A 23,563-nucleotide genomic window follows, 5' to 3' on the forward strand; every position below is an offset into this window, starting at 1 on the left:
GTGGAGCTTCTTTTCCTTTTGTTTGAACACAACAAAGGTTTGTATTACAGCCTGGGAGTGTTTAGTGGCAAGTGGTTGAAATGTAAAATGACATAATTACAGCTATTGCCGATGTAGAGAGAGAAGAAATTAAAAATGAGACCACGGAAGCACAAATTACTGTTGTTACTCTGGATAGGTCTACTGATACCAATCATTTACAGAGCTGTCAGTAAGTTTAAGGAAGTGACAGAAGGCAGGAGGGCAAGATGTCGCAGTCCTGGTCCTTGCATGTTTGGAGGACTAGAATAGTCCAGGGCGGGGGGGGCGGGGGGGGTTGCAGTAATGGCCTCCGGTCTAAACAGAGTACATGCCAAAGTCTAGATGAAGATCCTCTGGCTCTATTAATCATTTGCTCTCCCCACCTGAACCCGAATGTGGCCCTAAACCTAGGAGCAGCAAAGATAAGGGGATGTCAAATATTCTTCTCACACCTCACCGACCTGTTCTTTTCCAGGTCCCCAAAGCCAATGCTCCATGACATATGTCAGAGACAACTCCCACGCATGGCACCAATAGGATGGAATTTTACTGCCAGATTTCTGTGCACAGTGGTGAAGGAAGATGTGCTGAAGAAGTTTTTGGGGAGTATTGTGTTACATCACGATGAATGATAATAATGATATGATGGTTATGTTGTTCATCCGGCCAACTTTTCTTCCAGTGATGTCATTCTTTCAGGGTTTCTGCAGCTTTCAACAAGTTAAATTTCAGACCATTCAAATTATCAATGCAATGCAAGACCTATTTCACATCTATACAGGCAAAACAATTTGCAAGTTTGCATCCTCACCTCACAAACACATCATACTGTCACTCCAGTACAAATTAACATCTTTGTGATGCCTCAACCAACTTTCTCAAACAAACTTTGTAAAATTATTGCAGGGGGTGAATAATCACAGGGTGGCATGGGGAACGTTAGTGCACGGAGGAGAAAACTTTCATGCAGTGAGAGAAAAACAGATGCTAAACGAGAAAACAAATGTTCAACGAACCACACTCCTGTCACAAACACCGTGGCACTGCTGCATAACATCTGGTGGTTTTCATACACATTACCAGCACCACAACTCTGTTTATTGGGCATATGAGGATGAATGAATACAATTACACACACAGTAGATCACATATAGTGGTCTGGAATATTGAACAACGCAGAAGTTGCTCAAATAGATGCTTGTGTGGTCGGGGCCATATGCATCTGCTTCGATAAATTATCTCAAAGAGTTCAGGTCACTCTCTCCTGTGTCTTCTTTAATCTTTGACCCTCGCAGATTTCTGTCTCAATAATGGCGAGAACTTTTTTAAATATTTATCGTCTTAAAGAAAATATCCCTCAAATAATCTTACATTACTAGAAATAGAAATGCGTGATATTTAGTGCACTTCAGGGGCCAAATGTCTAATCTGCAGATTCTACTTAAACCCGTTCAGATCTCATGTCCATTCTATTAGCTATGCTTTTATCATTAGTGTCCTCTGACGCCAATCCCAGTGCTCCACATCATGAAAATACTTAAATAAGTCCCAGGGCAGTAAGTACAATAGCAGTGTTACCTCTAGGATTTCTCTAAGAACACTTTCTGTATAAACATAAGATGGATACCACTATAATAAATTAAGGGTTGTAATGTAGAAGAAAGAACAAAACAAACAAATTCAAATCAATATTTAAATGAAACTATCTGTTAAGTTTAGAGGACAAAGTTCTTGTTGATAGAATTGCTGACAACCTAGATATCTGAATCATGGCATAGGACCTCAACTAGGTATGTTTTGGGGATGGAATCACAAGCCAAAAGGTTGGTAACAACTGCTTTTACAATGTATTTTATTTTATAGGTTTACCATATGTTTACATAAAAAATCTGAAAAGTCAATAGTAACTGCTGTATAACTGCCAAGAGGAGTGTGAATGAAGTGACACAAAATGGATATACTGTAAGTACAAGTACCACAAAATTTGACAAAATCTACTTGAATACTTTCCACCATTCCACTAGTTCTATCCTGTGAATACAGCATGTCTTTCTGGGTTGATGAGAATCTGGAGTTCAGGAAAAAAGTATCACAACTCAACAGCCTTCTCATTAAAATAAGGGCCATTCACCATGACAACACCAATAATGTGTCATGGTGGGAAAAACAAAGAGCAGAACACAATCTGTGTTCAGTGTGTGGGAGAAAACAATGAAAGATATGACTAATACAGTACTGTTAAAAATGTGATGGATACAACAGTTAAAAATAACTGAGAGGAATTTGGGCTAAACATTTCACAAGCTGACAGTGCTGTCTGCATTTTGAGCTCCATTTGTGGCATATGTTTTGGGCAAAACAATACAAACTGACAAAAGCAGTTTTATCAATGATTATGTTGCCAGGTGCAAAGACATCTGCCTTTCAAAACGTACTTTTTGGCCCACACAGCGCAATTAGTTTGAACAAAAACTGTCCAGCTGAAGTGATCAGTTTTGGAGGATGTTTGCTACAAACAGACGTTTGCTACAAACAGACAACCACTGAGGCTGTCAAATTCTAAAAACAGTATCACTGTTCAGCGTGGTGATACATTGCTAGACACTTCTGTTATATAACTGTGTCTACATTGTGAAAATGTAACTATTTCAATAAGAGGTCACTCTATAGCTCAAGAGGAGAAAAGAGTGGGAGGTTCTATAAATGTGATAATGCATGCAGGTCACCAATCCAGGCCTTGTTCTACTCACTTCTGTTAATACCAACTTGCTGTGTGCCTACAGGATGTTTGCTTCTCACAACTCATCTTAGTTCATCTAAGATATATCTAACTTACCTGGGCCTGTATTTAGTAATTGTCTGAGAGTTTAAAATCTGTCCAACCTGGACCAAAATTCTCAGATTGATGCAGTTTTGGTCCTCTTAGGCCTAGAGATAAAGCTATTTTATCAACCTTTATAAACTTCTAAAATGAATCCTATCTGTACTGATACATCCCCGTTTCATGGCAAAGCATGAAATCCACTAGACGATACTGTGTCAGACGTTAAAGTACACATGTACAACGGTGCAGTACCAGCAGGGGATAATGACGGGAAAAAAGGATGAACGTAGTAGAAAGAGAGACACAATCCGCTTAGGAAGGTTCCTTTGGTGCCGAAACCTAACCAAATAGTTTTTGTGCATTAACCTAACCAAGTAGTTTTGGTGCTGAGACTTTTGGTGCCTAAACTTATAATATAAATTATAATAATACGTACCGTCTAGACCTGCTCTATTTGAAAAGTGTCCTGAGAGAACTTTTGTTATGAATTGGTGCTATACAAATAAAACTGAACTGAATTGAATTAAAGTAGTTTTGGTGCTGAGACCTTTGGTGCCTAAACCTAATCAAGTAGTTTTCAGTGACCTGAAATGTTCCTTAGCAAACTTTATTTTAAAAGTCTAACTGGATGTTGGATATTTATTATTGCTAACTTGACTCCAGTAAGGCACCAAAGCGTGTAGAGGATACCATGCCAATGTCACATTTTGCCTCACCAATACGTGAAAAGTACATAGCGGACCAGCTTGTGTGGGTTAGCTGATACTTAGGAGAGCTCCACAGGTATTCTATCCTGTTAGGAGTCACCAGGAGATGGCACTTGTGCACAAGATTTGTTGAAGAGAAGTATTTAGTGATGAATATGAGGTTTATTAAAAGATACAAGAAGATTCATTGAAGACATATGGTTATTTTGTGACAATGTATTTACCAACCCTGGTTGTTGCTGTAAGGACACATAGGTAAGCAGGAGGTTTGATTGTTTTTGTACACAGTCCCGGACAAATAAATGGAATAAAACCAACAAAATGTACAATATTGCACAATAAATGTAAAGGTGCAGCACTAATAATGGCTAATTAGATAATGTAATTTTATATATATAAATATAACTTAGTCAGCAATATTATTTGTCTATTTGTTTAAAGCATAAACATTAAAATTGTTTGGAAAAGGGCACACCAAAATATGATATGTGATTAGATGATCCATCTGTCAATCACAGGCGAACTTCAACCAATCAGAACAACGAACCGTATAACGTCACTCATACTCAGTTGGGAGAGGAGCTGCCATTCTTTGCTCTTCTTTCAATGACGAAATACTGATATAACTGATGCTGGCAGCATCGAGGACACACCTAGAGTGAAACTACACCCAGACTCATGCTGTAGCTGCCAGTAGTTTATAGTTCATTGGGTGCTGATTGATCCGAACCACCATGGTTTGGACACAAGCACATCGCTTGAAGCCTGGCAAAATGGATTCTCTCATCATCTTGCAATATCGGCGTGATTTTAGTACTAGGATCACTTTCAGCACAATTCCTGTGATACTGAGATGAGCTTGATAAATACAGTTCCCGATTCTAAAAACAACATATTATACATGAAATCCATACAGAACCTATGTGACCCCTACTTCCAGCCCTGACAGCCTAACGTCTCAGTAAAGAAATAAAATAAAACAGGAAATTGGATTACCCACATATTTGTAACACAGCAGTTCCATTTTAATGCTAATGTATGCATACTGGACTTTCCCCTTGCAGAGTCAAGCATATTTATGTATCAGACAGTTTTTAATTCAATTTGGGTTTTGTCTCTTCCCCCAAATAAAGCCAGTTCTGTGCATTTCACCCTCCACTACTTATTATTTTCAGGTTGTGAAGATGCCTTGAGGGTGGATAAACATCATAAAGATATCTTGCAATAATTAAGCTTAAAGTTGCCATCCTAGCCACAAGTTCCAAATTTGAGTGGGCAGACTTAGCTGGGGCTAAATCTCTGTGTTTCTACCCAAAGGCAATACAACAAACATCAATACTGAATTTTTAATGGAAGTAAATGGGGGTATGCATAATTTGTTAGCTCTGTGATGTGTATTTGTTGCTTGTATAGAGACTTAATCCATAATGCTGCATGTCAAGCTGAGTCTGAAACTGATGCTTTTTCTATCTACATAATACTATTAGTCTTAAAGGCTGCAGATTGTTGTTATCACATCCAGTCCCCAATGTGTCAGAACTGGACAAATACTGCACTGACATACTGTCCGTATCTTTTTCTTTAAAAGATGACACTTTTGTTCAACAAATGATACACTCAGACTACTGACAGCTGTGTGTATCTTGCGAGAGAGGGATTTTAACTTCCGAGAAAGACAAAGATAAATAAGTGGTGGCCTGAAGCAGAAGTTTATCCATTTAAATTCTGTCAGTAATTGAGAAACTAGGTATGACTGTGTCTTCAATGCAGTCTCTCCACAGTGATTATGCACCTTAAAATTCAAGTACAGCCATAAGAGGGTCGTCTGAAAGTGGAGGGTGATCAGTAGGCAAAATGACAGCAGAGGAAGTAAAAAAATAAATAAATCTGTTGTTTTACCTCTTCTGCTTTGGTCTGCTCGAAGGCGAACTCCATAGTGGGCACAGCAATTTGGTTGGCGAAGAAGTTCACATCTCCAGGCAACTGCAGCGAGCTGACGTTGGGTCCGGGGCAGTTCCCACCACGAATGCAGCTCAGCAACTGTCTCTAAAAGAGAGGACAAAAAAGGACAAAGAAAAACTCAGTGAGTTAAATTCACTGGTGGGAAGGTGAGAGAGGGGGTTTAGAAGAGCAAAAAAACACAAATTGCTGCCATGTAAATAAATTAAACTGCCTGAAATATCAGCTCATGGCTTGTGTTTAACTAACTGGAGATTTATAGTAGCAATAGAACAATGCTTTGTTCATATGAGACATATGGCATGTGTGTTAATTTCTCAGCATCTAAGTGTTACAGGTTAATAAGGGTTAAATATGGGAAATTAAGATGGTTCCTGGGAATTCACACCATTCATAAACACGAGTTACTGTTAGTTGTTACTGTATGTGTGTGTATGTGTGGAAAGTATATCTACTGAAACAAAGACATCGTTTTGAAACCTTATGAACACTTCCACTCCTCTGCTATAAATAAATACTCAAAAATGTGTTTTTTATTACGTTTACATCCCATTAAACGTCAAACCTTGACTTTACTGTCTTTACCAGTGTCAAACCTACCAAAGGCAAGCTAAATTCGAATTTCGAAAGCAGAAATGGGACGCCAGCTCTACCCACTGAGCTAACGGGGCGCCACAGTGTGTAGTTTTTGGATGTAAACTGGACCCTGGAGCTTCCTTACACCAGTGTTTCTCAAATGGTGGTACTATAGAGTACTGCATAATGGGTACTTGAAATGATCCTCAGTGAAGCACAAGCCCTTTGTGCAATTTCATTTTAAAAGACGCAGTTCAATTAAACCACAATGCTGTCTTGGTGGAAGATGACAAAAATTGGTTTGCCATGAAGGATTCTAATGACGCATTTTAGTCACTGATGGTGTAGTGCTGTACTGTACCTCTTTCTAAGCATTGTTTTCATCAAAACTGTTTTGTGCAGGTCAGGGGGTACTTGGCTGTAAACATAATTCAAAAAGTGTACATTAATGAAAAAGGTTTTAAAACCAGTGCCATACACTATCTCACTTTGTAGCAGATATTACATGTTTCACAACCACTACTGCCACTGCCAGTAACAAGCAAAAAGCTAATGGAAATAACAAATACTACTACTAATACACTAATACTTACTACACTTACTATTCTAATATATCTGCTGGCCACCAATTTTGGTGCACAACAGACTCGTCTGGGTTCTGGTCATCTAGTGACAGCACATGTCTCCATTGGTTGTGTTTTTGCAGTGTGTTTCTGTATCTGCAAGCACTCAGCACACATAAAATAATACACAAACACTCATGGGATAAATAAATAAATAAATATATACAGATGGGTAACAATTTAAAATGACAAAATAACATAAACCTCCTACTAAAACCATCTCTATTCTCCCATAGTGTTCAATATATTCACCTCATTTTCATTTTCATTGTTTCATTGTCTACATTTTCACTCGTCTATATATTGTGCAATGTGACGCCTGAGCAATACATAAGCCTGAGCAAAAAGAGGAAGAACTCACAATCTTTTTTCACAACAAAGGAGCAAAACTATGGTTACCTACTCAGTTAAACACTTTACACCAATTGCTAAAAGCCACAGAGAAAGCATGATCTTTGTACGTATGCTGACAGAACCTGGACACCTGTACAAACCATCTCTTACATACAGTATACCTCATACTTACCTCCTTATATAAATAAGTTATACAACTTTGCTACACCACCTATGGACCCCTCTCAGAGATCTTTTCTGGGCTTTTACAGCACAGATAGCAAAAGCACAGACTGAATAAACAATAAAATGAATATTGCTTTTACTTTATTTGCACAGCGTTTCTGTATTTGGTTGTGTTGTCCGTATTTGCAGGGCTGACTGTAAGCTATGATTTCATGTAATAGCAGTGGTAAAACTTAGCAGGAACATAGCAAAAGCCCTGATACACAACCATTATCAGGTTGGGGGTTGAAATAAACAGTATGTACACTGTACACTACTTGATTTGGCAATTTGCATGTCCTTGCTTAAACCTAGTGATGACAGTGCCTTTTGAGGTGAGGTGAGGTGAGGTGAGGGTGTTATTAACATTTGGCACGTGGCTAATAATCCAATTCAAGCTTTTGACACACTTTCCACAGCTATGTCACTTGTCATCTAGGTTGGCAACTTTCTGGTGTTATTCCTAATTGAAAGAACAACAAGGCTGCTATACAGCAACTGTTGAGAGAGCATAGTGGGCAGTGGAATTAAACAGAATGCAACAGTCAATCATTTAGAAGCTTATCTCAACTGTCCACATCTGCTGAGGCCACCTGGTGTCACCATGTTCTTCTGTCACATTGCATTTAATTAGAGTTTGCTTTTATCAAGGTCTGTCAAGGGGAGAGAGCTCTGGTGTCCAATCATACCCACCACTGTCACTGACACACTGTTGTCAACCCTATTCTATTTACACTGCTGCTGTGACATGCTCCCACTCTAACTGAATGGCGGCCAGTAAATAACACCTTCAACCTTGCCTCATCCAGCCAACGTGTACTGTGGTGTCACAAGGGAATGTCTCTTCTTAATCTTACACTTCTTCCATTTACTCCCACTAAAAGAAGGAAGGGCAAAAACATTTACACACATATCAATATTCATGAGGGGCATTTCATTACCCACTTATGGCTAATTGTGGGAGTTAACAGGGTGGCAATAAATGCTTGTTCATGTGTGCAGAATTTAAAAGTTGATTGAGATTCCTAATGGGGAACTTATTGCAGTACTGCTTGGTATATTCAACTTTCTTTTTATTTACAGCAGCCCATTAGTATGGAATTCAAGCAAAGTTATGTATATGTGAAGTCCGTAGTGTTTTAATCTACAAACAGGAACTGATGCATTTGGGGTTCCTAGGAGAACTCATAGCCACTGTGACTAAATGGAGAAAGAAAAACCAACAAAAAATTAAACTTCAGCTACAGCACAGAAAACAATACGCAACAGCATCGACTACTTAATAATAAGGATTGTAGTAAAACAAGACCAGGCAAGACACCTTGCCCGACCGCAAGTGCAGCTCCGGAAACAAGTACTTTTCACAAACATACGCAACCCAGTTACCTGGTGAAGTCAGGCTGCAGTTATACTGCTCACTTCCACTCTCTGAGGGCAGCTGTCAACCCAGAGAGCTGTTGCTACGCCAAGCAGTGAGGACTACAGATCCACAAGGCAGCAGTGCTGAAAGTAGCTGACATCTGTCTCTGCACTCTTGGGTCAAATAAAGTCAATAACTTGGCAACACTGGCAGGGTGAGGTGAGGTGAAGAGTGCCCTATTGGGCCACCTCCAACTGTCATTTGCACACATTCATGCGTGATATGTAAACTCACACATCAACATTACAACAATGTGTGTCAGTATGCCAGCCAGTAAGGGACATTCACTTTTCTGGGCTGCCAAAAATGAAACCCATTGTGTGGGAAATATTAAGCAGCTCGTAGAATCTCTGTGTTGATTCTGGCAGCCCCTGTGGACAGAAGCGGTAGTGTTTCTACTGCCTTGTTTCAATGATTACAAGGCAAATCCAAAGCAGCAGGCTTTAAGAACATCCATATGAAAACAGCCAATCTTTCTGCTGACGTTCTTGTTTGTGTTGGTCATATAGAGGATATTAACTAGAGACCGTTTCCAAACCAACAGCACCAAGGTGGCTTTCTTGCCGGGTTTGGCTCTTGGCGCCCTAGGGCTGAGTCAGTTAACATTAGCAGCTAGTGAAGTTGAGGATGAGCAGCTGGAGGACATCAGAGAGAAAACTAGAAAGTATTCTCTCCTCTATGTATGATCCAGTTTTTACCCAGACGATCTGGATGAAATGAGTGAGACCCGGCCCCGAGAAACCCTCGGGGCCCCGAGAAACCCTCGGGGCCGGCAGAAACCAACCATGCTGTTGCTTGCTAGCTAGACTGTCCTCACGAATACACGGCCTCACCCAATACGATGTCGTTTCGAAGATACTCCGTAAACACGGCGTCCTCTCCAGAAATATCTGCGTCCACACGGATTCACTGAAACGACCCAAAACGCTGTAGTACATATGCCAGGCCTGTATGTGGCGCTGTGACGCCGCCACACCAGTACACTAAAACCGGAAAAGAAGGCATGGAGCATGCGCATAAATGTCACGCGCTGTTTACAAACAAGCTCGTAACACGAGCAGAGGACGAACATGGCCGGCGCCACTCTGAGAGGAAGAGGAGAGTCTTTTGTTTGGACCGACAATGAAGTGGAACTTCTGCTCCGTGTCACATTGGACTACAAGACAACAAAATTGCAAGAAAATGTCGACTGGGAGTCTTGCCACTCCAAGTACTCCGACATTATGGACGAGTTTCAGGCGCAGTATCCGCAAACCTCCACGGAGCGGGATTTCCCCCATGATGCCAAGAGCGTCACAAAGCCACAGGTTACCGCCAAGTTGAAAAGTATCCGGACGAAGTACAGGCAGGCGCTGGACACCGGGCGCCGCAGGGGCCAGGGCCGTGTCGTTCTGTTGTATTTTTCACTGTGTGAGGAGATATGGGGTGGGTCGCCTGCTACACGCGCCATCGACGCCGGCCTCGAGACTGCTGACATGGAGGAAGAAGATGTCAGAGGAAGATCTGAAAGTCTGCCTTCTGCGGTCATAAAGCAGCGCAGGGATTTGCTCCGGGTATGTTCATGATTTAAAGCTTAACGAGCTGACTATATGCTGTGATACGGTAACGATGTGGGAACAGTATAATGGCAGGTGCACGTTCTGTGTGTAGGTGTATTAGGTGTGTTGCTTTCATACGTAGCTTTGACCATAACTTGGTTTGCATTATAATGAGGAGAAATGTGCTCTGCTCTATTCAAGGCAAGGCTGAACAACCACAGAGGGGACAGGCTGAAACGAAAACTCACAGGTGACCAAGTAGCACTAGAGGACCTTCAGATTAAGTGGAGGATGTTGGAGCTGATGGAGGAGTCCTCTAAAAGAAACATGGACTGCATACAGCAAATCAACACAAACATTGCAAACATCACAAACTCCATACAAGAGGGCTTCTCACTGATGAGAGGACTGATGCTCCAGCCTGCCTACCCCCACAGCAGCAGTGGGATTGAGCAACAGCACACATTTATCTCTGTAGTGCCAAAAGTTGAAGAAGATTGACTGATGGGTGGATGTCATGATATTATTCATTGACATTGGATGGTCGCATATTGATTTTGATATTAAAATACAAAGAAATTGTTGGGGTTTTTTTGGACAAATTGTTAAATAGGTATACATTATGAGCGGGGATGTAATCTAAAAGGCATAAAAGCATTTTTAATTTCATCTCAAGTTTACGATTAAAAAGACACAAAACAAACCACAGTAACCCTGTAATAGTAAATATGCAAAATAAAAAAAATATTTAGTATTTAGCCCTTTAAAAATGACTCTTAATCACTCTCACAAGTCAGTCGAGCTGAGCCGGGGTTAGTCTGGTGCTATGTCGGGCTGATTATCCTATGGACATTTGCTTTAACACTGTAAGATATGTTACTGTCTTGAAATAAAAGGAGTGTAATATGAATCAGCACAATACATTTTTTTTTTTTTTTTTTTACACAAGGTTGGAACATGAGTCATGTACTGCAGAAAGGAATAAAATAATAAAGTGCCAATGGGTGATGAATCTTCAGTTGGGTTAAGATGTGGTGACTGTCAGGGCCATTCAATTTCATACTCATCAGACCGTTCAGTGACTCCTATTTCTGCATTTATCATCTTAAACTTCTCATGTGTCTAAGCATAAAATGTGTGCAAGCCTTTAGTTCCCATAAGCCTATAAACACCAGAGAACAGTATCATGTTGTATACTGGTGGCTACCACTCATACACAGTAAACATCTGTGATTGCACACACAAATGTGTGGCCATTTCAAGACTCAAAGTCTGGATGGGTGTGCTTCATTTCCTGTAGCCAGGACACAATCTGCTGCTGTATGATTATCTTTAAATGACTCCACCTAATACTAGCATACTGACTTACAGGTACCATTGTACTGCTCAGCTGCTTTTAGTGAAACTGTGCAGACTGAATGAACAACAAAAACATAAAACAATTTTCTCTGAAAGTGCAATATTTTGAATTTATAATAGGCCTATTATATAGGAGATATGCATACCATGTGCCTCTTGCATGTTTCAAGTAATTTTTCATTTTCTAAATCTGAATCAAGATTAAGTCGTAATGACTCCAGTCCACACTGTGCTGTTCAGCATCAAAGGGGGAGACAAACACCCTGTGACTTTACGGCAGCCTATATACAAGGGGTGGGCACAATGAAAGCAAAAACAGTACAATTTAATGCAATCCAATTCACTAGCCCTACAGTAAATCCTACCATTCTGAGCTCTTAATGTTCTGTGTTTAGTTGAGACTGTGTGCAAGAGGTGGTAATCCAACTTTAGGCATTTTATCATATTAGTTGTGGTGCTGTTGCATTGGATTTCTTACTGGGTACATACTGTATATCATACTGAATAACACCCACTGTACAGGCTCAGTCACTCTGTCATCAGACTGAATACAAGCTACAACAGCATGTCCTCACCTCTGTATTCTACTGGAACGTTGCTGCTAAACCAGGATATCGGATGAACTTCATTTGAACTTGATTTGCATGAATTCCTGTGATTAGAAAAGGCACTACCACCACTGAGCAATCCACCTTGTCAGCAAGTAGGCCATCGAACTGAGTGTCCATCCTGTATCCACAAGCTAAAACAATTTACAGTAGTTTCTCCCTGGGTCAATGCTTAGGAAAAACACTACAGTGATAGTTACTATAGATGAGGCCATCAATATATATATATAAGTCTCTGTCTGTACAGGCAGGCCCTAATAAATGGGCCACAGCAGAAATGTGGACTAAGTTTAACTTTGGTGGTTCAGTCTTAGGCAGTGTCCTCCCGTAGGAACCTTGTGGCCTGAGGGCAGAAACTCTTCCTGAGCCTCTTGGTGCTGGCCTGGTGGTGGTCTCGTTCTCCTGGCCTGTCCATATTTTTCCATGCACTGAAAGATGATTGTGCCACAGCCTAACTCCCTGCCTCGGCACACAACTACTACCATTATTGCTACTTCTAGCTGCCATTTATCCCAGACATTCCATGTGTCCTTAAGGCACTGCGAGACACAACGGGACAACGGCACCACTGTTCTCTGAAACACCTTACTTCCAGTGGCTTACTTCCATCTGAAAAGGCCTTTAGCTACCTAAAGCCAACAGATGTCTATCATCATGTAGAAAGTAAAAAGTTTTGTGAATGTAAGGAGAAGTACCACATAAATATTTACCTTTATAAAGTCATTTTATTGGTTTCCAGCAGGTTGCCTAATTTCTAAATACTGAAAATTCCCATATATAAGCTGTCATGACATCGTGGCAATGTTTTCTATGCCGTTGCAATCACCCAAACGCAGCCTTTGTCGCTCTTTATACTACAGATGATATTGCTCTTTCATGCGCATGTGTATTTTTTATGTCTAGTTAAGGCAAATCGTGACACTGACAAGGTATCCAGTAGCATGGTTCCCAACCTGGGGGTCGAATTGTACAAAAGGTTACCTAAAATTATCAGGAAAACTAATTTCTGACGCAATATACAAAGGAACTAATCTGCTTAATATTCATCCAAATCACCCGTTTTACACAAATTATTGTTATTCACTGTTTGGGTTCATTCACTCATCGTACAGTTTATCAGTTGTTCTGTACTTTTACTGATGCATTGCATCTAATATGAAACATCCATGAAATATGTCACTTAGTCAGGGGTCGTCAGTTTACTCAAGGATAGAAATAGTGTCACTTATGGAGAAAGGTTGGGACCCACTGCTGTAGAGGATCAGTGGGTCTATTACACAAAATGATGTAAAACTTACTTAAATTGCTTTGGTTGTATGCAGCTGTAACCCAGCAGGTATTTTAGTTTGTAAACCCTACAGGGATCCAACCTATATAAAATAGTTCCTCTTGACTTTGGCTGCAATCTTGTATTCTGTATCTCAAAGGAAAAAATATTTTAGGATTTCTGTGTCGGATGAAACCCTGGCTTGACCACCTGTTTTCAACAGACTATGATTTAAGAAAATATACGGCTGGTTTTGAGAGAATTTGGGTGACCTGGGGTTATGGCATTCACTCAACCCTTAAAAAGGCCTGTGCAGTCTTTGAATTCCAACAATAAAGTAATGGAGAAAAGAGAAAAATACCTCAACTTAAGTCACAAAGTAAGATTATATATAGAGATAGACTATCATTCCATCAGCTGCAGAGAAGATTTAAAGTCAGGTTGTGTACCTCCTCTCTCCTTTCCCTCTCTTACAACCAGACGCAGTGCATTAAAAGAGAGTGTCAGAGGGGGAAAAGAGAAACAGAGACAGTCAAAATGAAAGTTGAGTCCTTCAGAGAGGGAATAACAGAAAAGAGAGGTGTAAAAAAAAAAGGGGAGGCAACGGGAAGACACAGAGAATAAACAAGTGAGCAGGGAGGGAAAGAGTGAGAGAGAGCAGAGAGAATGGGTAATTATAGCCTATGGTGCCACGCCGAGAATCAATATTTAATTTCTTTGTCTGCTATGATAAGGAGAGACTGAAATCATTTCGAGATCTCAGCTTACCACTCAATACCTCACAATCTACAAAATCATATGTGCTACTCAGAATGGCTTGCTGGACTTGGATGTAAAAGCTTGAATCTAGATAATCCTCTGGAGTGAGTATTGAGGCTATTGGATAAAAGAGGTTTGAGTTAAGGAAGAAGATTTGGAGGTTTTTAGAATTAAAACACAGTATAAAACCAAAGTCACAGAGCTCACTCATAAAACAATCTTTCAAAGAATTGTATTTTCCTTGAGGTTTTAAAGTCTTTATTTCTGTCCTCACCTTTGTTAACACCATATTTCCATGACCATAGTTGAATAAAATAATTCCTCCCATTTTCCTCAAAATAATAAGTGGCCCCAACATTTTGTACACTCAGCGTACATCAGCATTATGACACATCAAATAAGTGGAGGGTGGCAGAGAGTGGCGGCGCACAGTAATCAGAATGCAATCCACAGCAACAACAAAGTGCCAAATGACAAAAAACAACTTTGCATTATGTGTGAGATGATAATAATAATAATTCCGTTCCGGACCGTGGTCTTTGGAAAAGCCATTTGCAGCTGTTGAACTGAAAAGCATGTCCCAGCCATCCAGAAATGAGTGACTGGGATATTAAAGACACAAAGAGAGGGAGAGAGAGAGAATGGGAGAGACAGAGGGGGAGAGAGGAAGACAGAGAGAGCCAATACAAAAAGTCTACAACTAGTCTTTTTCTGTCGGTCTTGTCTTAATCACTTTTACTGACCGTAATGGAAGACAGAGTTACATACCAGTGCCGTGGTCAAGACCAGGACTAGTCGAGGCTGGGTCAAGACTGAGTCCAAAAAGATACTCGTCAAAAATCCAAATGGGAGAGACAGAGTCAGGATTCTGAAAAACAGAATGCTTTTGCCATTGCCTTGAGATGAGTTTTGGCAGCCAGGCATATGATTGCAAGTAACACTGATTGTCAATGTCAATGCCTGTTTTAGATGCATTTTGTATAAAACCATTACATGCATACATTTTGAACAAGCACGTTTCTTCACTGGCTTTGTTTTGAGGGGAAAAAAACATATTGATGCCTTGGCTTGGTCAAGAAGTCTATTAGTGCAACAGACCATTGTAAGTAATTAGCCTTTTGATCCAGCAGAGGGCGCCCCACTATGAGCTCGACCTACGGCATAGCCTATTGACCTGTCAGTAAACTCAGCTAGTCATTTTGTGTCCTTCACTGCAAAAAGGAGGACACTAGCAAGCAAAGCCGTCTTGAGCAGACAATCATGACACCAACGCATCTGAGATGCAATGTGTGTTTTATTGAGAACTTCCTGTGTAACAGGAAATGGAACTGAAATGCTGCTATAACTGAACGTCCAGCAGGTGTCACTGTTTACCAGAGAACCTGTGGACAATCCTCTTTATGAAGGCTTCATTTGCCAAAACAGATATCTTAGTTATTATTTATTTATCTAAATCTTTTTGTTTTGTTTTTTGGTGCAATCTGGGAAATATCAATCAAACTGGTGTCTCCATTTTTAAAAATGTTCATACATTTTTTATTGTGCACTCAAGGTATCAATCAATGGTTTATTCATTTTAAGAATTGTGTTTATCTGTTTGTGCAAAGTAACTCTTTATTTAAGTGCAAATACAGAGAAGAAGAGTACAAGTGAATGTAAACCATGATCATATCAAAGAAGCAAACAATGATTATTAATAAGTACTGGAAAATACACAGTAAAACAGATAGTAATGTACATAAATCGTATCCCTCCAAGTAATTGGGTAATGCATTATGTACTGTAAAATACACAGAAGATTCTGCATGACCCACATGCTGTATAATGCCTATCCCACTCACAGTGAAGAAATCCTTTTCTCTCTATAGCAATTGATAAAACGATTGCTGAGTGGGTTAAAAGTCCACCTTGCAGAAGATTGCCCACAGAGAAACAGTGCACTTAGGGAATAGGCATTGATTAATCCTACCTAAGAGTAATTATGTATATTCCAGGGCCATAGGTTATACACACATTAGGCTGTAATCTGTCTTTAATTCATTTAGAGGCAATCTATTAAGCAGAAATGAATCTCAAGAAAGCTCTGGCCACGTTACTACACCTGCCTCAACCTATTACAAACACTAAGTCTTGCCTGGCCTTGCATGGTTTGGACAAATGCATCGTGCCACAGCACCTGACGAATGTCACAGCCACGAGTAATGACAGTGCTCATTCTTCACCTAACACACATTTTCATACTTCTACTTATGCTCTGCCGCTGTGATAGGAAACTGTGATGGAAGGGCCACGTTGACAGTCGCATAAATACCTTCTGAGGCCGAGTGGCTTCTCCTCATGATTATGCCTATTCATGGAGCCTGCCGCAGTCACACAATGCCTTTCCTGACAATACAAGAACTGTGGTAATTCAAACAGATTGCAGACAGCGTACTATTTCAAACATTATGCCAAGTGTGCTGTCGATCTTGGATGGCTGCGCAACCATAAAGTCAGAGACTCATTCTGGGGATTTATTATGAGCTTCTTTTCCACTGGTTTTATGTGTGAAAACATATCAATTAGACATATAAATTAAGACTCCCTTGCATATTCCCTAATGTGAATGATGTTCATATTTACCATTTATAGTGTGATTCTGTAGCCAGCCCATTGTCATCCCTTCATGTTTGAAAGCCTGTCATGGTGTCATAATTCAATTAAAATATCTGCCGTAATTTTCCCAGTCAGCGCATACTCTAGTAAGCGAGTACAAGAGGATGATTCGTCACAGTGAATACAAATTCTGTTCAAAACACAACATTTTGGAAACATTCAAAGCTGTAAGGCATTTGAGATACATTGTGTGGATGATTTAAATATGCATGGTTATTGTTCTGGGGGAAAATACTTTTTTAGGATTAAGTCAGGTGGTAGAGGTTTTTGTATTCATACAAGACTAGTATGCAAAAAATATTCTCTTATGGATAAGTGATGGTAATCATAAAAAAGTTTGTCACCTGTTTTCACCTACATTTAACCAGTGACAATGAACATGTATTTATTCTGTAAGCACAATGTTGAATGATCTCCATAGTGTTTTTTGGATCCCATGGACACTGGGGTAATTTCAAGCGTAAGCAGCAAAACAAACTACCAGTTTTTGGCGGATATTTACATTTGATCCATTTGCAGCCAACTGGTCCCAGACCTGTTACAGATCTACTTCTGACAGCTCCAACTGTGACTATTAGACTAAAACCAGCTTATTCCTAAAACAGAGACATGAGAAATGACACAATTGAATTCTTACCCCTGTGAGCCAACATGCTAAATAAACCCAGCTCAAAACAGTAAAAAATGTTGAACCATTTATATAGAGTTCTATAAAAAATAGTTCATATTACACTGTAATGTGGTTGTACCCAGCCTTGACATTTTTTAAGAAAACATATTATGTATTATTATAACTGTATTTTACTCTATTGCCATTCATTATCTGTTTATACACCCACCTCCACTTATGGGTGCTTCACAGGAGGAGCTCCAGGTTCAAGGTTCAATGCTGATTTATTTATCATTCTACAACACAGGGTTGTACAACAACATGCAAGCAGTAGTCTCTTTGCTATACACACAAAAAAGACTTATTTATGGTGAAGTGCAGAGGGGGAGTTGAGGAGCCTCAAGAGATATGCTAATAAACACTTATCATTATAGAGTGTTATAAAGTGTTTATGACATATATGACATGTATGACATGTTCATGTACTGCTTTAAAATGTTGCATATATATAAAGCATTATGTATTTATAGATTTAAAATTATAGTACACTTGTTCAAAGTTGTTGGCAATGTTGAGAGAACTCTGCTCATTTTAAATGCCCTGATGTTGCCCTGTTTCTCAGTCTGAACCAGACACTGAAAAAAAAAAAAACGTGGACATCACTCCTACTCTAATCAGCCGTGACTCAGTTGAAAGGATTACAACTGCGGCTGTTTATTTCTGAAAGGATTCTGCATCAAAATACTATGTGCCTGCCGGACTCTATTGATGTCAATATGGTGGAGACAGGTGGGTGTGGGAGAAAGTGAAACACAGAGAACATAGTCTGACAGAATCACTGAGAAACAGGCGTTTCTGAAGTATAAATCTGTAGTTGCTTTGAGAAAATACTAAGATATTAATATGTTCCTCCAAGTGTATCACAGGTGAAATCTGTCACTAAAGGGATGTGCTGTGCCGTGGTGTGTCTGCAAGAGACACTTATGTATAATGGGTTCTGATTCACACTGAAATAATTAAGGCCACCAGTGTGGCTAGTGGGAATGTGTTTTATCAGTGTTTCTTCCATCACCAGCACTTAGTTACAGTATGTGCTCATTACACTGTTGGTGGCTGAAGATCCTCTCTAATCACATCACTCAGCTTGACTGTGAATGTGTTGGTAGACTGGAGAAGGTAACATGTGAAAACATCTACCAATGCATGCTATAGGCCTAGTAAATGTATATTAAAGTTGAAGACAGCAACAGGGACATCATGTAAGCAGGTGTGACAATGACCATTGTAAGAACACAAAGGAGCAGCTGAGCCAAACAGTCACAATTGTTCTTATTGTTATTTTTTTCTTTAAAGGCCCTGTAAAGTTTTGCTGTATAATATCAAATGTTCATTTCAAAATAAGCAATAGAGAAATTTATGGAGTTAAAAAATAAACACCTGTATTTTTATGAAAATTTGAGCCACCCCTATTTTAAACCAGTAAGAGCAAGCAAGGAAGAACATTTAGATGGAAGAATCACTCGTGTGAAATCACCACAGCGGTTTAAACTTTGGTAGATTATTACTGTAATCTATAACTGTACTATGTAGGACATCGTTCCTCATAGTAAGAAGCTGAGTAAGAATATAGTATTGTCAGGGCCTTTAAAGGAAATAATTGTGACCCAATCACAAGTTGTTGCCATCAAAGTGCACATTTCAATACTGAATATGTCCTAATAGGTCAACAAAGCCTGCCGCTGTACCCCTGTCAACTTTCCATGTACCACAATCCAGCACATTCTAGGAGGATGTAAACAATGCAGCTACCCCAGTTTGGTGTCAAAAGCTGTAAAATTTAACACATTCATTGGGATTCATTTTAAAAAGAATATGTTAAAAAACAGAAATTAACACTAGGCTAGGCTAGTGCTAGGCTTAAGATGAAATGAAATGGAAAAATAAAAATGTATTTTGAAATAAAATAATGTATTGATTTTTAAGGCCACCTTAGATATTTCTATTTAATACTTTTACGAATGTGCCACAATAATGTGACATTTTTTAGTTCAATTATCTTCATTTGACCACTTATGATATATCATTGACATATGTTTTTTATACTTTTAAGGGAAAACATTTGACTCTACTTTGGTTCTTGACCTAAGGAAAAACGAATTATATTGCAAAGTTATTCAAAGTAATATTAGTAAAGGTATCCACCAACGGAATAGTAAAAAAAGACGAAAAAGGAACTGTGGCGGAATGGTATCAAAACAAACTGTTCACAGCGAGAAAAGAGAAGTTGCTGTCAATGTTTTTATCCCTATTCTTTTCATTCTAAACACCACAATATTAACCTCCAGAGATAAGAGATATATATCTCAAACCTGAGGGAAAAATACCCACTAAAGGCTTCAGGAGAGCTTCAATGTGACAGGACACGTTTACCTTTTCAATATTTATCCAAACCCACAGCCTTTTTTCCTAACAGCATACCTAACTACATGTGATTTAAATGTCACCTCCTGTACCCACTATGTGGTGCTAGAGAACAGCCTGTAAATATATACGATATGTGCCAGCATATCATGTGTAGAGCACATTGTGAACATTTTATCTAAAACCAGTGTGTTTGTTGACATACAGGTGGTGCAGTGGTCTCTGATTGTGCCCTAATAGCACAAAGTAGGTGCTCCAGAAAAATCTCACCAAATTAAAAAATGACAACATAAATAGCATGGTTTCAGTCAAACATGCATTATTGCTCCATGTGAACAACAGAGGAGGCAGTGTGGAATCATGTAACAATGACTTAAAGCCTATTTAGTATGGGACACACAGTAGCATATACTATAAACTGCCTAGGTCCCCACACAGAGGGGTTTAAATCACACCACAGTAGCTAACTAAACTTGTAGAATGCACAAACAAACACGTTCATCTACACACCTGGGCAAAGAAACACTTGTGGACACAAACACACAACTGCATAGTTCAATGACCAATTCTTGGAGAGAGGGCGGATAAAGGATTTGCCACTCCACTCTTTTTTCAGTCTAACAATGCTCTGTCTGCTGATTACCATTTGTTTTCAAATGGCAGTACCTGCTACAAGCCACCCACAGTCCGACTGGAGACTAGACACACATACATCTCTGGAACAATACCCAATTAAAGCACAAGCTCCTCTTCATTTGTTTTGTATTCTTCCGGCCACCAAAGATCCCTTGTTTCTCTTTCCAACCTTGTTTTATCTTCCACTTGCCTTCTTTCTGACCATCTACCCCCCCTACAAGAGAAGTATGCAGTTGTATTATAATTGGTTCCCAAGCACCCATTCCAAAACTATCAGTGCAGCAGCATCTCGATTTGGAAGACAGGTCACAGCAAAGTAAGATAAGTAGGAAGTATTACGGCCATTGCACAAACATGATTAACGACATGCTTAGACCTGTTTCTAAATATTGGGAGGTGGGGAGCATACCTGGGGCAGCTCAGAGACTCTTGAGATGATGAATAGAGCGATGGAGTGTGCCAGAGATACAGCTGCCATCGAATGGACAATTAGGTAGAACAAGATGGCGAGATGAGACAGGGGTAAATAAAAAGTAAACAGAGTGGAGGGACTCCTGGAGGATTCTTTGGTTAGTTCAGTGTTATTCTGTAGAGCTGTAAACATGAATTTTATCCCTTTAGATTTGTTGACATACCAAAACACTCTTGGGACCATAAAGGTTCTGTACACAAATATAAAGACAAAAGACAAATCAGCCAGTAAGTGCATTTTTATCGGTGCTTTGTGTGCATTTTCCCCCCAAAAAAAATAGGAAAACCTGAGTAGAAGGAAATATTTCAATGTTTCAATTTCCAAGTGCAATTGGTAATCTCCAATCTCTTCACTAAAGCGATTTCAGATCTGTGTTAAGCGATGAGGAGACTGTAACCGTCCTCAACTCAATACATAAACATAAATGGCATATTTTCATCATGTTTTCCACATGCTGTCTTCTTCTGCACTGGTTTAACGGCACCTGACTGGAGAATTAGCTAAACTCAGTAAAAACTATTTGTATTAGCATAACAGTACCGCACTAATTCTTCTGCTGATCTTATGGAAATTAGGTTAGAAATTGTATTCAATTTGGATGGAAATCTGGCTACTCAAAGCTTTGTAGGAGTGATAAAGAATAGGCACATGATCTTTCTTTCCCCAGAGCCAGAAAAACAAACAGCAATTTCCTTAATCAGTTGAAGCAAGTAGTTGATTTGTGATACTGTGAACTGTGATAACAGATCTTTATCTACCAAAAAAAATGACCCGGAAAAATGAACTGATGACAATATCCTCCTAAAGACAAAGTGCATGTCGGGAGATGGTTGTAGTTACATTCTCAATGTGCTTGTCAGCATTATCAGGCAGCAATCGAGATCTGTGAAAGGTCTGACATTGAATTTCTCTTTCTGGAGTTCTAACTGTAGGTACACTAAATATAGTATAGTATATATCAGCAATATATTCTTCAGCTGCATAATGCATTATTACAGCATTGTTTATTTGGTTCAGCCAGAACTAAACCAATGAGGGCAATAATCAAAGGTTATATATACAAAATTCCCTTGCAACTAGATGTTGCACTAGATCACCAGCATCTCAAACCAAACCAGTGGGTGCTACACAAATATACAGAACCAGTCATTTTACCACACAGAAAATCGTAAAACACACTTCAGACTGGACAGAAACAGAAACTCTTTCCAAGAATCACCAGCTCTGGTTTGGTCAAAATAAACCTTTAATTCACTAAGTTAGATGAGAAAATAACCACGGAACAGGCTGCTATTGTAGCCATGTATGTATCGCCCATCAAAGTACGTCCACTAAAGTGCTTGTTTTTGCCACTGACAGACTCCGATTGTTATTCTAAGTGCCTGACAACATTATGGAAAGGATCCCTACAGAGATAGAGCTTTTGTTAAACCAGTAAAACAGTAATTTTAACTTGCATATCATCGTAACTTCATTCTAAGCAGACAGAATCAAAATAAAACCCATCAAAACAGTCTTTGTTAGTCTTTCCACTCTTCCAACAATCACCAACTCTGGTTTGGTCAAAATAAATCCTTAATTCACCACCGTAAATGAGATAAACAGCTGCTTCAGTCGCTCCCCTCAGTTGGAAACGGAGGAACCGAGCCAGACTGCATTTGTAAACAAAGCACAGAGAGGCTGAGAGAACAACACAGACAGAGGGACTGTGACGTCATCCTCTGCTCAGCACACCATGACTCCACTATATCTTTACTTAGCAAATAGTTGTTTGCTGTGTGATGTTTTAAATCTCATATACAGTATATACCTTTTAAATAATCTGTTGGTGATTATTGTTGTATCTGAAAAATGGAGCTTTTCAGCAGCAAAGACAGCTTTCAGACAGAACAGTGTGAAATTTACAGGTGGGGTAGACGCACTGTCAATCCAAGCGGGCATATGGAGCAATATATAGCCAATTCCGATGTAGGTAACAAGATTTGAATTGAAAAAGTGTCGAGCTGAGTGAGGGATTGTCCTCGGGCAATGAAGAGAGAGCCAATCTGACTGAAGCAGCTCCTGTAAGTTTCCTACAGCAGTATTTACAGCAGCACTAATGTCCCCTGGGTATTTATGACCAGGAAGAATGACGCCTGAGCATACGGTTTATGTACACCATATTCCTTAAAGAAGATAGCACTAAAGCTGCTGCTATGAGCATGAAAAGCTTAACATGAAGCCTGACAGAATGAATGCATTTGATTAGCACAAGCAGAATCTCAAGCATGTGAGCACATTGTCTGAGTTTTTTTCTTTTTCTGTCAAAGATATTTCATTAAAGAACATCAAAAGCAGAAGTTACTTCCTCTCTGTCTCCTTTTTTCTTCCTCTTTTTATGTGGCGTTGGCAGAGGCTGCAGCAGCTGAATGTCACAGGTAGACTGGACCATTCCTACTAATTAGTTAGTTTATGGTAGAGCGGGGGAATAAAGGGATGTTACGCTGTACTATCTGTCCACTCGTGACCTCTTGTACCTGTCTGGGCGCCTGGCAGGAACATGAATCTTCC

At 39.6% G+C, this 23,563-nt stretch overlaps 2 protein-coding genes across 7 annotated transcripts in view; one reads left to right on the forward strand and one right to left on the reverse strand.

The window, feature by feature from the left end:
- LOC127350801 (inactive N-acetylated-alpha-linked acidic dipeptidase-like protein 2) overlaps positions 1-23,563 on the reverse strand; it is a 479,274-nt gene that overhangs the window by 114,153 nt on the left and 341,558 nt on the right. For all 6 annotated transcript variants that reach the window (XM_051377800.1, XM_051377799.1, XM_051377804.1 and 3 more), the window contains one exon: positions 5,452-5,598. In XM_051377800.1, coding sequence (XP_051233760.1) covers positions 5,452-5,598 — 147 coding nt within the window. The remainder of the gene's footprint in view (positions 1-5,451; positions 5,599-23,563) is intronic.
- On the forward strand, positions 9,721-11,244 carry LOC127350831 (uncharacterized). Its single transcript, XM_051377867.1, has 2 exons — positions 9,721-10,241; positions 10,428-11,244. Exons 1-2 carry the CDS (start codon positions 9,759-9,761, stop codon positions 10,725-10,727), a joined length of 783 nt encoding a protein of 260 aa, XP_051233827.1. The 5' UTR covers positions 9,721-9,758; the 3' UTR covers positions 10,728-11,244.

Source organism: Dicentrarchus labrax, unplaced genomic scaffold, assembly GCF_905237075.1.
Source record: "Dicentrarchus labrax unplaced genomic scaffold, dlabrax2021, whole genome shotgun sequence".
Taxonomy (NCBI): domain Eukaryota; kingdom Metazoa; phylum Chordata; class Actinopteri; family Moronidae; genus Dicentrarchus; species Dicentrarchus labrax.